At 41.1% G+C, this 14,216-nt stretch overlaps 1 protein-coding gene across 1 annotated transcript in view; it reads left to right on the plus strand.

The window, feature by feature from the left end:
* TGFBR1 (transforming growth factor beta receptor 1) overlaps positions 1-13,835 on the plus strand; it is a 79,468-nt gene extending 65,633 nt beyond the window's left edge. Inside the window, exons 8-9 of the mRNA XM_014602556.3 lie at positions 4,659-4,789; positions 8,031-13,835. Of these exons, the coding sequence (XP_014458042.1) occupies positions 4,659-4,789; positions 8,031-8,156 (257 nt within the window). The 3' untranslated portion in view covers positions 8,157-13,835. The remainder of the gene's footprint in view (positions 1-4,658; positions 4,790-8,030) is intronic.
* The last annotated feature ends 381 nt before the right edge of the window (positions 13,836-14,216 follow it).

Consider the following 14,216-nt stretch of genomic DNA (forward strand, 5'->3'; position numbering starts at 1 on the left):
CCTGGGGTTGCCAGGGTCAAGCAGCTGCTAACAGCTCTTCAGTGAGCTGGGTCACTGAGGCTTCCAGTGCCTCAAAGGTAGTGGCCTTGGAGAGCTCTTCCATTCAGGTGGCTTGACAGGGTGTGGGCAGCCTCTGCAAGGGTTGGGCGCTCTCTGTGGTTTGGGGGCAGCCTAGAGAGGTTGGCTGGTGGCTTCAGGTGACTGGGACTTCTTGATCTGGGCTGCTGTGAGCTTGGGGTCATGTCTGGTTGGGGTGGGGTCCTGCGTTGGGGCAGGCCTCACTGCAGGGGGATCCCTTGTCATCTGGTCTGTGGTTGCTGATTGTGTTGCTAGCTTCATGGGTCGTCTCACCATGACCATTACGGGTTACTGGAGTGGGTTGGGTGGTGGGCCTTACGGCCGTGGGCCTTTATGCTACTCCCCAGCCCTGGCATGTCTTCTAATTCTTTTTCAGTTGCTTCAACACATCGAAGCGTCTCTCTCCGAGGATGCAGAAGAAAGCCAGGTACCTGGTGGATGTACCTCAGGTGCTTCTGGAGATCATTTTAAGTCTTGTACTTTCTAGATTGATAGTAGAGGGGGTAGAGTAGCTTTTGTGGGAAAGGGAAGGGGAGATGAATTAGACCAGAGTCTGGTTCTGCTCCATTACCTTTGCTTCCAGCAAGAGGGGTCAGGCATGGCTGGGATCCATAGCGTCTCTAGGGGAGTGGAGAGAGAAGGTCCCTCATCCAGGTGGGGTCCTCTGATGTCCAGGGTACGTCCTCCATTGTCCAGGAGAGGTCTGTCCCTTGTCATCTGGAATGGGCTGTCTGGGGCAGGGGGAGAGGGTCCCTTGTTATCTGGGGGGTGGTCCTCTGATGTCTGGGAGGTACCTTATTGTCTGAGGGTCACCCAGGGCAGTCCCTTGTCTTCCAGGGTCCCCTGACATCTGAGGGGGGGGTCCTCCATCTGAGGTCCTCTACAGTCTGAGGTTCTTTGCTGTCTGAGAGGGTCTCATTATATGGGGCTCCCTCATTGCTGGGGTCCAGAGATCCTTCTTTCAGGGGTCATTCCTGTCTGGGGGGGTCCACCGCTATCTTTTGGGGTACCATGGTAGACCTGGGTTCCATTGGGGTCCACCATTGTTTATCATATCTGGGCCAATCTATCTTGCTTGGAGGGCCATCTGCAGGCCCTGGTTGGCAATCCAGCAGGTGCGGGGATCTCTGGGTCTGTATCTGCTACGTTTGATCTTAGCCAAAAAGGCCAAGATGCTGATGGAAATCTGACATAAGAATAGGTTAGTGCAGCCCATCTGGATGAGATATTTAAGTATTTAGTGCCTTGTTTGCCTCAGTCTTCATGGGCAAGGTCAGCTCCCATGCTGCTGCAGGAGACGGCACAGTTTCTGGAGGTGAGCAGCCTTCAATGGTGAAAGAACAGGTTAGGGACTATTTTAAAAAGCTGAGCGAGTACAAGTCCATGGGGCCAGATGGGATGTACCTGTGGGTACTAAGGAAATTGGTTGATGCGATTGTAGAGCCATTGGCCAACAATCGTTCCCCCAGATACTGGTGGTCACCTCAATAAACTTATAGGTGGCCATTAGATCACCCCTAAGCCTGCGCTTTTCCAGGTTAAAGAGCCCCATGGCTCTCAGGCTGTCGTCATAAGGTCTGTTTTCCTGACCTCTGTTCATGCGCGTGGCTCTTCTGTGGACTCTCAAGCTTTTCCACATCTCTTTTGAATTGTGGAGCCCAAAATTGGATGCAGTACTCCAGCTGTGGCCTCACCAAGGCCAAGTACAAGGGGAGAATGACCTCCTGGGATTTGCTTAAGAAACATCTATGGATGCAAGCCAGCATTTGGTCGCTTTACTAGCTGCGGCATCACACTGCAGGCTCACGTTCATCTTGTGGTCAGTGATGACTCCAAAGTCGTTCTTCCGTAGCGCTAGCCAGTGTAGCACTGCTGAGTCTATAACGATGCTGCAGGTTTTTTCTCCCAAGGTGGAGAACCTTGCATTTTTCAGTGTTACAAACCATCAGGTTCTTGTCCACCCATTTGCTAAGCCTGTCCAGGTTAGCCTGGATCGCCCCCCTGTCTTCTGGTGTGGATGCTGTGCCCCAAAGTTTGGTGTCATTGGCGAACTTGGCCAGTCCGCTTGACTCCAATGTCCACATCATTAATGAAGATGTTGAACAATATGGGTCCAAGGACAGAGCCTTGGGGGACCCCACTGGTCACAGGGCACCATGATGATTGACTTCCATCAATTACTACCGTCTGGATCCGACCACGGAGCCAATTTCCCAGCCAGCGGATCATGGTGGACCCAAGGCCACAATTGGCCAGTTTCGCCAAGAGGTGATCATGGGATACCAGATCAAAGGCTTTTTTGAAGTCAAGATATGACATCAATTTCTTCTCCCTTGTCCAGGTGATGGGTAACCTGGTCATAGAAGGAAATGAGATTGGTTAAGCAAGACCTACCCGCAACAAACCCATGCTGGCTATCCCTCAGGATGTTGGCGTCGGCCAGTCCATTAAGGATGGCTTCTTTTTAATAAACTTTTCTAAGATCTTCCCCAGGATAGAAGTCGGGCTGATGGGCCTATAGTTTACCGGATCCACTTTCCTCCCTTTCTTGAAGATAGGCACCACATTGGCCTTCTTCCAGTCTTCGTGCACTACACCAGTCTTCATAGGATCTTACCCACAGGCCCTCAACCATATGAGTAGCCCTCCTCTGAACCCTTTCCAGGTTATCCACATCCCTCTTGAAGTGTGGCACCCAAAACTGGATGCAGTATGTCAGCTGCGGCCTCACCAATGCCGCATAGAGGGCAAATATCACCTCCCTAGACCTGCTCATGATGCATCTACTAATGCAGGAAAGAATGTGGCTATTAGCCTTACTTATCTACTGATGTGACGAGGTAATATGCTGGAGGGTAGGGCTAGGATTCAGAGTGACTTGGACAAATTGGAGGATTGGTCCAAAAAGAATCTCATGAGGTTCAACAAGGACAAGTGCTAAGTCCTGCACTTAGGACAGAATCCAATGCACCAGTACAGGCTGGGGGCTGACTGGCTAGGCAACAGCTTTGCAGAAAGGGACCAGAGGGTTACAGTGGACAGTAAGCTGAATATGAGCCATCAGTGTGCCCTTGTTGCCAAGAAGGCTAACGTCATACTGGGCTGCATTGGTAGCTTTGTTGCCAGTAGGTCAAGGGAAGTGATTATTCCCTTCTATTCAGCAGTGGTGAGGCCACATGTGGAGTACTGTGTTTAGTTTTGGTCCCCACACTACAGAAAGGATGTGGAAAAATTGGAGAGAGTCCAGCAGAAATTTTCTCACTAGGAGGGTAGTAAAACCCTGGAACAGGTTACCCAGAGAGGTGGTGGATTCTCCATCCTTTGAGGTTTTCAGGACTCTGCTAGACAAAGGTTTGACTGGGATGATCTAGTTGGGGATATGTTGGACTAGGTGACCTTCTGAGTCCCTTCCAACCCTAATTTTCTATGATTCTATATCGTACAGTCTCTCTTGGTATCAAGTTTTTTTTAGAGTCATGGTGAGCCACTACTCTGAATACATTTCAACTTCTTCACTCCCACAGCTGAGCTACACATTTATTTTCCCTTTCCAATGATTCCTGTTTCTTCAGCCTTAAACATGTGGCAGACATCACCAAACAGTTCATCCAGAATGCCTCTGGCCCCTCTCACTACATGTTGCATATCCTTAGTGTGGCCCCATCCTCCATGAGGTGGAGCCACACCAGGTTATTATTCTGCACTTTCTCTGCATATACATTTTTTGGAGGATTCCAGGACTTGTGACAAGAATGCCTGGTTCCAGTCACAAGTGGTGGTGGGGGTGGGGGGCTAATTAGCACATAGATCCTTTATGGGTGGGTATTTGGAGTGCTGAGTCTTGTGGGGTCACCTTGGCTTGAAACACTGTTTACTCTGGTGGGGCCCAGCCCAATTAACTATATTGTGAATTGGAAGCCTTTTGACTTGGGATTTTTATGCATGGTTTGTGTTATATATAAATAGGTACAAAAGAGCTGCTTAAAAGTATGTTTATGGAGTACCTGCATTAAAACATGCAGCAGTTGTAAAAAAGGTAAATGCATCAATGCTGGATTCCATAACTAAGTCTATGGGTACCCCTAATAACTTGCCTATGTGCAAATGATTACATATATGTTTACTTCCAGGTCACTGTTTTCAAATTTGCCTATGGGCTTAAGGAGATCAAGGTCTGACAGTAAGGAAGGAGGGGAAAGGGGCTGCAAGTGGAAGAATTTGGGAGGAGGCAGAGGGAAACAGGGCTATCTGACCCCTCCCAGATTTATTTTCCTTGCTGTAGCAGTGGGACCATGATGAATTCAAGGGAAAACTCCAATAATTAGATTCTATACCCGGAAAATTACAACATTTATACATTTTCTGTATATGGAATCTAATTATGGGGGACTAGCCTTGTATTTGAGTAAGTACAGTAATTCAATCTGTAAAATGGGATGGTGATGCTACCTTTGTTTTATAAAAAAAACTTTCAGGTCTGCTGGTAAAAAAAATACTATATGAAAGATAAGTGTTCAGCAGAAAAAAATAATAAAAAGACTCATCTGTTCTTGCATTTAATAATTCTTTAACATTTACAGGAATTCATGAAGATTACCAGTTACCATACTATGACCTAGTCCCATCAGATCCCTCTGTTGAAGAAATGAGGAAGGTTGTTTGTGAGCAGAAGCTAAGGCCCAATATTCCCAATAGATGGCAAAGCTGTGAGGTGAATATTACTAAGTGTGCTAAAACAAAAATAAGTATAAACTGAAGCTGTGATTAATTTTGATGTCTGCATTCAACAAAATCAGAATACAATGAAATGTGTTTTGACAATAAGCGGCTTGGATCACTGTGTTTTTGATTACACAGTATTATTTTGTTAATGAGATTTGTATGCTGAGATTCAACATGTTTAGCAAGGCTAGTTAAGTTTTCCACAAGACCGTTCTAAGATCCTTCCTTTCAACAATAACTGAAGTTCATATGTGAGTATAAATGACAATACCCAGTTATCTGGGAAATATCAACAGATACACATATGTCATCACTTATAATTCAAACAGAACTCACTGAGTAACAGATGTTCCAGAGGCAGGTTTTCTAGTCTGTTGTTCCAGAATCATGTAAATTCCTGACAGTTGCCTGGAATACATTATACCAAGGAACAAAGAAAATCTCTACTGGCTTGTAGCCTTAAAAGTATGAGAAAATGCATGTAATGGAAAATCCACATTTTCCATTTGCTGACTCTGTCTATGCTTACACATTGTAGCAACAAAAACATGACATCAGTGACATACTGGCAGAAGTAAAGAAAGCTACCAGACTCTTGCTTAATCTAGGACTAGTACTGAAGTGGCTCAGCTGGCAGTAGCTCTTTTGGCAAAAAGTTCTAGCATAATACTTTTATAGACCATTTTTAAGAAGAAATTATGTGAGAGAAATTTGTATCCAAAATGTAATGTGTTCAGTGAAATTTTTAAAAATTCAGTACTTGAGGCAAGATTTTGTTTGCCACATGGTCCCGAGATTATAATAGTTGCAAAAATGTATAATTGTGGATTATTTACTAATTGTTATTTTCTGTTATCAGTCAAAGCTTTCTTTAAAATGAATGTCTAGAAAACTTCAGAGGTCAAAATAAAGTCTTTGAACTAAATGGAAAATGAGGCAGGGATACTTTTATGTGAATTTGACTAAAAAACTAACTCTTTACATGAGGAGAGTTAAGAAAGTTCATTATGCTCGAAATATTAAAGCTCATTAAACCTCTGTGTGGGTTGTGGGCTGTCATTCAGAAGTAAAATGGCTTTAGTTTTCTTTTGCTTAATTCCATTGAGGTTTGTTACTGTTGGTTGAATATAAATACAGTACTTCAAATGAAGCTTTAAATTCTGTGAGTAAAATGCAGAGGACTGGATTCTTCTCTTCATTCTTTCTTTTTCAACTGGAAGTACAAAAACCAATCATTAAGTCTCCAGTATCTTAACGCATTAAACTTACTGCTGCTCACCCAGTCTCCTTACTATTTACATCTTCAGAATTGTTGTTATATGCTGTATATACTGTGAAAAATAGCAGATGGCAGAGGCAGTTTCTGGTGGTTTAGTAATGGTAAGATTCATCACTGCTACCATGGCAGTTTAAGGCAAAGTACAAGTAGTAAAAAAACCTAAGGCTGAATCAGTTCATCTTCACAGGTTAAGCTGCGTAGATTGAACCATTAAGCAAGTGAACAGACATTCACTTTTGATTCTGGAAATGCAGCCACATGCCTGCAGTGGCCCAGGCCAGAAGCCAGGGGCACAAGAGCTTGCCTCCCTGCTTTACTGGAGCAGACAGCTTGAACCAAGCTTAGTTTGCCTTCCCTGCAAAGTGGGGTTTGGAGGGGAGGTGCAAAGCATCCTGGGAAACTGGGAAACTCAAATTTAACTTGAATTTGGAGGGGATCTGGGACAGAAGTTCCACAAACCAATTTAACCTAAATCAGTCAAGACTGATTCTAAATCCATCCAGGTTTATCTTAAACTGGTTTCAGCCATTTTGAAAGTAGTTTATGTGCACTGAACTTGTTGGGTTACAGATTTGAACCAGTTTCCAATCACTTACACTGGTTTATGTGTAATTTCTGTCCCTAGCCTAAATTCTCACTGGTATGTCACTGGTGTCATGTTTTTGTTGCTACAATGTGTTAATTTCAGGACTTAATTCTCAGTCCAACAAAGCATTTAAATATGTAAGAATTCCCAGTGAAGTCTGTAGCACAACTCATGTGCCATAAAGTTAACCAGGTGCTTTTGATTTGCTGAATTAGAACTGTGAGCTTTTCCTGTCTTGGGTATTTTATAGAACATCCATCACTAGAATGGATCAAGAGCATTCTGACTTTAATTTCATATAAGAAACCCAGAATCAAGGGGCCACATACAAGATTTAGAAATGAAGGTTATGGATAACCTGTCTTCCAGGGACAAACTGTACGGTTTTTATTTTCTAGTTGTCATAGGTCTTGGCTAATTGACTGTTAATTAGGGCTGTCAGTTAATTGCAGTTAACTTGTGCAATTAATGCAAAACACAATTCGTTAATTTTTTTAATCGCATTAATCGCGCACATCATTTTGAACAGCGGAGCAGACCAGCTCTGGACCAGCTGGACCAGGTGCGCAGCCACAATCTCAACCTGCCGCAGACTCGCCCACCCACGCTAAGCAGCAGCAGAGGCTGCTACTCAGCACAGTTAAACAACTGTGAGATTTAAAATTCCAGTTAATTGTGATTATTTTTTTAATCGTTCATCAGACCTACTATTAATATATTATTTCTAATACTGTTTTTTATTGAACTTACATAGTCATCTCTTAATAGGGTTAACTCAATTCGCCTGCGATCTCCAGAATGACTTGTTCTTATTTTATTCTTAAACAGTCTGCAGTAGGTCTCCAAAATTGTTATAGCAAACATTGCTAATTATCATTCATTTCCCCTGAGTTAAATTTCTAGCATCTTGTACATGAAATAGGCTTCTCATAATTAAAGGTGTTGACAACTGAAGGATGCTATTAATCACATTTCTGGTAGACTGCACTGGAGTATCTTATCTAATTCAAGGTGGTGTCTGGATGCTTCTCCTCTCTCTGTCTTTTTCAACTGGAAGTACAAAAACTAAAAGTACATATTCATGTCTCTCTCAGATCTTCAAACTTCAGCTTATTTTTTATTTAAAAAATTGTATTTTAACTGACCCTAATAGCTGTACTAGACTAAGAATAACCATCAGAAACCTGTTTTTTTTCTTCAGTGAAATGAGAATCTGGAATTCCCAACAGAATATACTTTCGTGCTAGTATGATATATAAATTATAAGAATTTCAAAAACTAGAATTCTTAAGAGGTTAAGCTATAACACTGATTTGTAATTGAGATAGAAAAATATATATTTCTTTTCTGTCTCTCTCCTTACAGGCTTTACGAGTAATGGCAAAAATTATGCGAGAATGTTGGTATGCCAATGGAGCAGCCAGGCTAACAGCTTTACGTATTAAGAAAACATTATCACAGCTCAGTCAACAGGAAGGCATAAAAATGTAATCCTAGATTTGCTACTGAAAAACACTCTACAGATCCATATCTGCACCTGGGTGGCGTGCTTAGAAGGTTAATTGTTCTACCTCACTGAGGGAACAGAAGGTTATTGATGCCTTTTGATACTTCATAGGAACGTCATTTATTAGCCCCAGGGTTCTTGTGGACATGGTAAACTATTATGTTGAGTTCTTTCTGTGCACTATGAACACCTCCTTCCCAGGACACTTATAAAATATTGTGTAGCCTCTTATTTTTATTAACATGTAACCTTGATTTTAAAAGTTGATTGCTGGTCTTAACTTTTAGTTAACTGCTGGAAATACAAAGATTGTTTCTAAGATAGTGCAACTGGTTCATTAAACTGTATACAGTGCATCGGGGGTTTAAATGATTTATTCCTGATTTGGTACATTGAGTATTCTAAACCACTGTAAGACATCTTTGATTCAGATTTTGAATGTAGTATTACAGTGTACCTTTCTAGTTACCATGGTTACATCTATTGGACACTTACCTTGATTTACAAAAATGACCTCTTTTAGTTGTGGGGAACATCATTTATGCAATCTTTTTCTATACTATTACTGCTCTTTCACTTATTCAGAACATTGCATTGCCTTCAAAATAGATTGTACTTTACCAGTAAGTGCCACTTTTGAGTCTTTCTAATGCAAATCAGTGGGAACATAACAGTCTATGGTACTTTTGGTTTCAAAATTAAGAGTTCAAAAATTCAGTTACTTTGTTGCTTGGCTAAAGACATAATTCACATTATTCAGTATAGTTACATTCTTCTTGGAATATGTTTCTTTTAACAAAATTGTTTCTTAAACCACTTAAGGAATTAGTTTATTTACTGTCATATACTGTTCTATAAATGTCACATGCCGTGAGTTGTAATTATATCTAAGAAGAATTGTTTTAATCAAGTGGCATTCTTAAAAAGCAGGTAGTACCTTTATCTATGTGAAGTAGCAGAAGGGCTAATGGCTTTTTAAGAAAAAGGGGGTTGTTCTTTGCCACTTGTGAAAAACTTACTTTTTGTGCAGTTCTGCAAAGCCTTTTTTTTTTTTTTTTTGCTCAGAATCAGTATTATTTGCAAATAAGAGTTAACTGAATCTGTAATTATATGTAATGTTTGGGCTTGATTTTTAGAAAGTTAAAACCTGCTTATAAATTATACATTCATATACTTTGTGTATATGTCTCAGACTGAAAATGACAAGCTGCAAGTCTTTGGATACAAACACCAGAAGGTTCTAAAACCCTCATAATAACTACAAGAGCAAAGTTAAGCAGGTTTGTGTTGTCATAAGAACCCGGAAAAAATATGCAGAGCTTTACTCAAGATTTACCTAAATTCTACAGACTATCACAGAATTTTAACGAACTTAATATAACGATTTTGTGACCCACTTTCTCAATGAACAACATTTTATGGTGCATAAAAAACCAGAAGTCGAGGAGGAATTAGCGGTCTTAAAAACTTTTTCAGGGGAGGTTAAGCTTCAGGATAGTAGGTATAGTTTAGTCTGCCTACTACCAATTTGACTGTTGCGCAAAAAAAAAAAATCATTGGGACTCTTATGTACAACACAGGCGAGACGCATGCATTCCCAAGTTCTTAGAAATTATGCCATTTAATGCTTATAACCTTTTGGTCACTCTCAGACGCACACATCTTATTAACCCCACTACTCAGATGCCAGACACTGCAACATTAACTCTGCTTGTATTTTACCCTTATGCATACAGCCATTTAAGATTTCTTCTGAAGCTTCAGTTGCATGGAGATAGTGTACTGTTCAGCCATAGTGCTGTTAAGTAGGGCTGTGCAAAGCTTCAGTCTCTGATTTGATTCAGTGCAGATTCAGCCTAATTCAGTGGTTGAATCTCTGAATCCAGATTGAATCGGAGGACCCTTTAATCTCTCTGAATCAAATCGGAACCCTCCAAATTGATTTCAGAGATTTGGAAAGGTTTGGTGATTTGGACATAGACACAGCTTTAAATGTTTTTTCTACATACCTCTAGGTAGCAAGTGGCTCGTAAATGCTGCGATGCTGGGGCTCATGGAGTGCCCCACAGGAACATGGTGGGACTTCTGGTCCACTTCTGGGTCCACCGGGGAGCACACAGGGGGGCCCCCCGTGCTCCCCCCCCTCAGTGACTGGTGCCTCCTGGGTGTGGGGGGGCACCCGGGGTCCCCCCCATGGCAGATTGCTGACCTGGGGGGACCCCAGCAGCCCCAGAAGTAGACCACAATTACTTCCGGTCCACTTCTGGGTTCGCCGCCGAGTACGGGGAGGGTTCCCCATGTTCCTGTGGGATGCTCCATCCACCCCAGCATCACAGCAATCATGAGCCATGCTGGTACTCCGAGGTATGTAGAAAAAACATTTAAAGCTGTGTCTGTGTCCGAATTGCTGATACTCTGAATCTGCACTGAATCTTCAGATTTGGATTCGGCCGAATCAAATCAAGGACAGTGATCCAAATCAACTAATCGAATCAGTGTCCCTGATTCGGGCTGAGTCCAAATCTGATTCACATAGAGCCCGGTTTGCACACCCCTAGTGTTAAGGTTACTATGTTGGGTCCTTTATGTATGCAAAATGGTAGTAGTAATTAGGTGGGTGCCTGGGTGAAAAAGGTCTATGTAGTGATAGGCAGGGTGTAATATTTTCCTTTGACTTCCTTGCTTTTATTGGTGTGCAATAGCAGCCTTCACTGTTTCATAGTTTGTATGTTTCCTAGTTTAATGTTTTCTTGGAAGTGGGAGTTGTACAGCATAGAATTGTGGACCTCTGAGGGGCTTGGAATTACAACTGCTAACACATTTTTACCCATCAGTTGCTGTTTAACTGCAGCCATGGCCTACTGTGGGATGGAATCTGACAGAAAAGCAAAGTTCCTGTCAGAGAGACTTTGGATCTGAGCCCACATAGGTTTATCAGGTTGGTGTGTTTGACCTTATCTGGTTGGCATGGGATCTGCCCTCATTGATCACACTTGCATGTGCCTGGACTCAGTCAGATTTTTTTATAGGGTCAGTCAGTGTATGCATACCTGGACTCCATCAATTAAAATGCATATCACTGTGAATTTCCAAAAACAACTGCTAAAAGTGACCCCAGAGGTAATGTTTAAACCTGTTCATTGCGCCAAATCTACCTAGTATCCACTTTTTAACAAATTTTGAGTAAACAGTTTTTTTCTTTAAGATTGGTCATCAGTGAGGTGGCAGTGGGGGAGGGGAGGGGGGAGTAGGCAGGGATGCTACTGAGGGAAAAATTATGGCAAGAGCCAAATTTCAACGTGTTTTGTTTTGTTTTTTTTTTCCCATCAAAAATTTGAAGAGGAACCAAATGAACTTTTGTGTTTTGAATTGACCTGTGTGAATAGCCCTGTGTGAACTTGTACTTGGCCTACCGCTTTTATAGAAATAGGCAGAGGTAAATCCAGTGCAGAGAGGTGATTCATTTGCTCTCCCCTACTCTCCACCCCCCCCCCCCAAACACACATGCACACTTTGGCTGTACATTGCTGGGGTGAGGAAGAAGGGGGAGAGCTGCAAGCTTCAAGGCTCATTGTGATCTCAGAGATCACAGCACATGTGGCAGTCCAGCTGCAGCTGTGCTGACATGCCAGTGGGCTCTAAGAGCTCACTGGGTGGTATTCAGGATCATAGCAAGGGACTGCAGCCACATGTCCTTCTGGTGTATGGCACATGCACAACGATGTGTCTTCACCAGGCATATATCCCACTGTCAAGAGTGGGATATAGCTGTTGCGCCCCTGTCACCATGATCCAGGATCCACCCATGGGAAAAGTTTTTTGTTTTTTTTTTTATGCCATTCTTAAAAAATGAAGCTATATACTTTTCTATTCTGTACTTCATTAGTGGGGAGAAGATGATCTTTTTAGGAGGACAAATTGAAAAATCCACCAGTACTGACCTTTATAAAAACTGTGAAGTATTTCACAACTTTGATTTCAGAACATTTTAAATACTTCCATGGTAAAATAAAAAGAACTCTATCATTCTTAAAAGTAAATGTCTAGAGCAGTAGTACAGGACTGTAGCATGCAAGTTACCCTACAACTGATTAGTGTAATTCAGTTTTGTATGTCATCTTTTTGTCCCATTAGCCATAACTTTCTTGAAAACTAGTAGCAATCGTTGTCAAGCTTTATAAATTCTTACAAAAATTGCACAGAAGGGGGTTAGGGTAATGAATTTTAGTATTTGAATGGAAATTATTTGGGGAAGAAAATTATATAATGATACAATGCAGAATAGGAAAATTGTGAATAAAACTGTATGTATCCTGGGTTCTGATGACATCACAAGCTTAAGCTTTGTTCTTGTTTTTCATTTTATCATCTGAACACCTTTTATGAGTAGGTGTCTGTATATATTATGTAGCTTTTTATATATTACCTGTGTAAAATCATATATCTATATATGTGCACACAGGCGCACATCTATTTTTTAAATTAAAACTGTAATATCACTAGATCTGCTCTTGGAAAGCCAGGGGGACCAAACTATTTTAGCACTCAAAAGATTAATTTTGTATCATTTCAAGGATATACCAAAACAATTTCTGATGAGAAATACTGATGCAAATGTTCACTGTATATATACATGCATTATACATTCACTTCAAGGTTCACAGATTTCATCAATTTGACATTTTAGTAGCATTGAAGCCTCACTTCAAATTACAGACTTGTGACCAGATGAATATGGACATATTCCAAGGGACGTTGGAAATGGTCTGGTACTAAAAAGCCTCAAAATGTCCTTTTTTGGAATGCTGGAATTCTTCAGGAACCCTTCTTCCTTGAAAGCTGTAATTCTGGGATGTTATTGAAGCTATCTAAGCAGCACTGGCACACTTTCACCACCAACTGAAACTTTTTTGCTTGTAATCTTAATAGACTTTGTAAATAGGGGTAGTGGGATTGACTCTGAAGACTTAGGTCTATCTAGTGGCGCGAGAGGCTATTTTTTATTTTTTTTTATGAAATAATGGTTTTGTGAGTTGAGTGCCATGAAATCCATTTTTAGTTAGATCCTTTATCTTGTGCCATTGAAATGATTACAAGGTGTTTGACACTTTTACATGTAAAAGAAAAGCTTCAATATGTCAGTTGCTTTAAACTTAAATTACCTCTTAAAAGACCAAGGTACATTTACCTCATTGTGTATATAATGTTTAATATTTGAGCATTCTCCAGGTTTGTGATCACATTTCTAGAAAATATGGGTATTGCTAAATTTACGACTTCAATGGTACTAACTCTTAATTGTTTATCTGGTGACCCAGAATACTTTATTTTCTGTATTTTATTGTATTTCTGCAAGTTTGCTGCTTTGTCAGTGTAGCATATGCCCTTCCAGAGCTGTGTGGATAATGCCTTGTATAAATTTTACATATTGGGTGATAAATTTTGAGAATCCTGTACAGATGAGTTTGTCATTTTTTTAAACCTTAAAAAACTGTGCATTTCCCCGTACATTTCTGAAAAAAAATATGTATTGTATTTGTAGAGTATACATTACAATGGATTGTAAATAGGAAAGTAGAAGAGTGATGCTTATGTTAAGTGCTAACACTACAGTAGAAAAATTTAAAGGAATGAAAATAAATTTACTTTTTCAAAGTAGATAAGTTGTCTTGTCTTTTTGCCTTTTGTTTCTACCTTTTTACCAAAAGGGCAGAATGCTCAGTCGAGCCCACAATATTATGTAAGTGGTGTAAATTGGAAGTCGCTAGTGAATCCGCGTGCTGCCGCCCCCACCTCCCGGTTACATGGGAGAATCGCTGCTGGTTGAAAAGGTAATAGTTGCTTTGCTAATACTTGCGTCGGTCATCTCCATCCATTGTATTAAAGGGTGCCTGATCCTTCCCTTAAGTGCTATACAACAGTGAGTAAATGTCCCTGCTGCTCTGTTGTCTCCTTGGACAAAATAGCTGATGATTGGCAAGCACTGTTGATAACTTTAGTGATTTTTGTTGTTGGAGCAACGAAGTATATGCATTACTGATCCT

The sequence above is a fragment of the Alligator mississippiensis genome, chromosome 5 (genome assembly GCF_030867095.1).
Source record: "Alligator mississippiensis isolate rAllMis1 chromosome 5, rAllMis1, whole genome shotgun sequence".
Lineage (NCBI taxonomy): Eukaryota > Metazoa > Chordata > Crocodylia > Alligatoridae > Alligator > Alligator mississippiensis.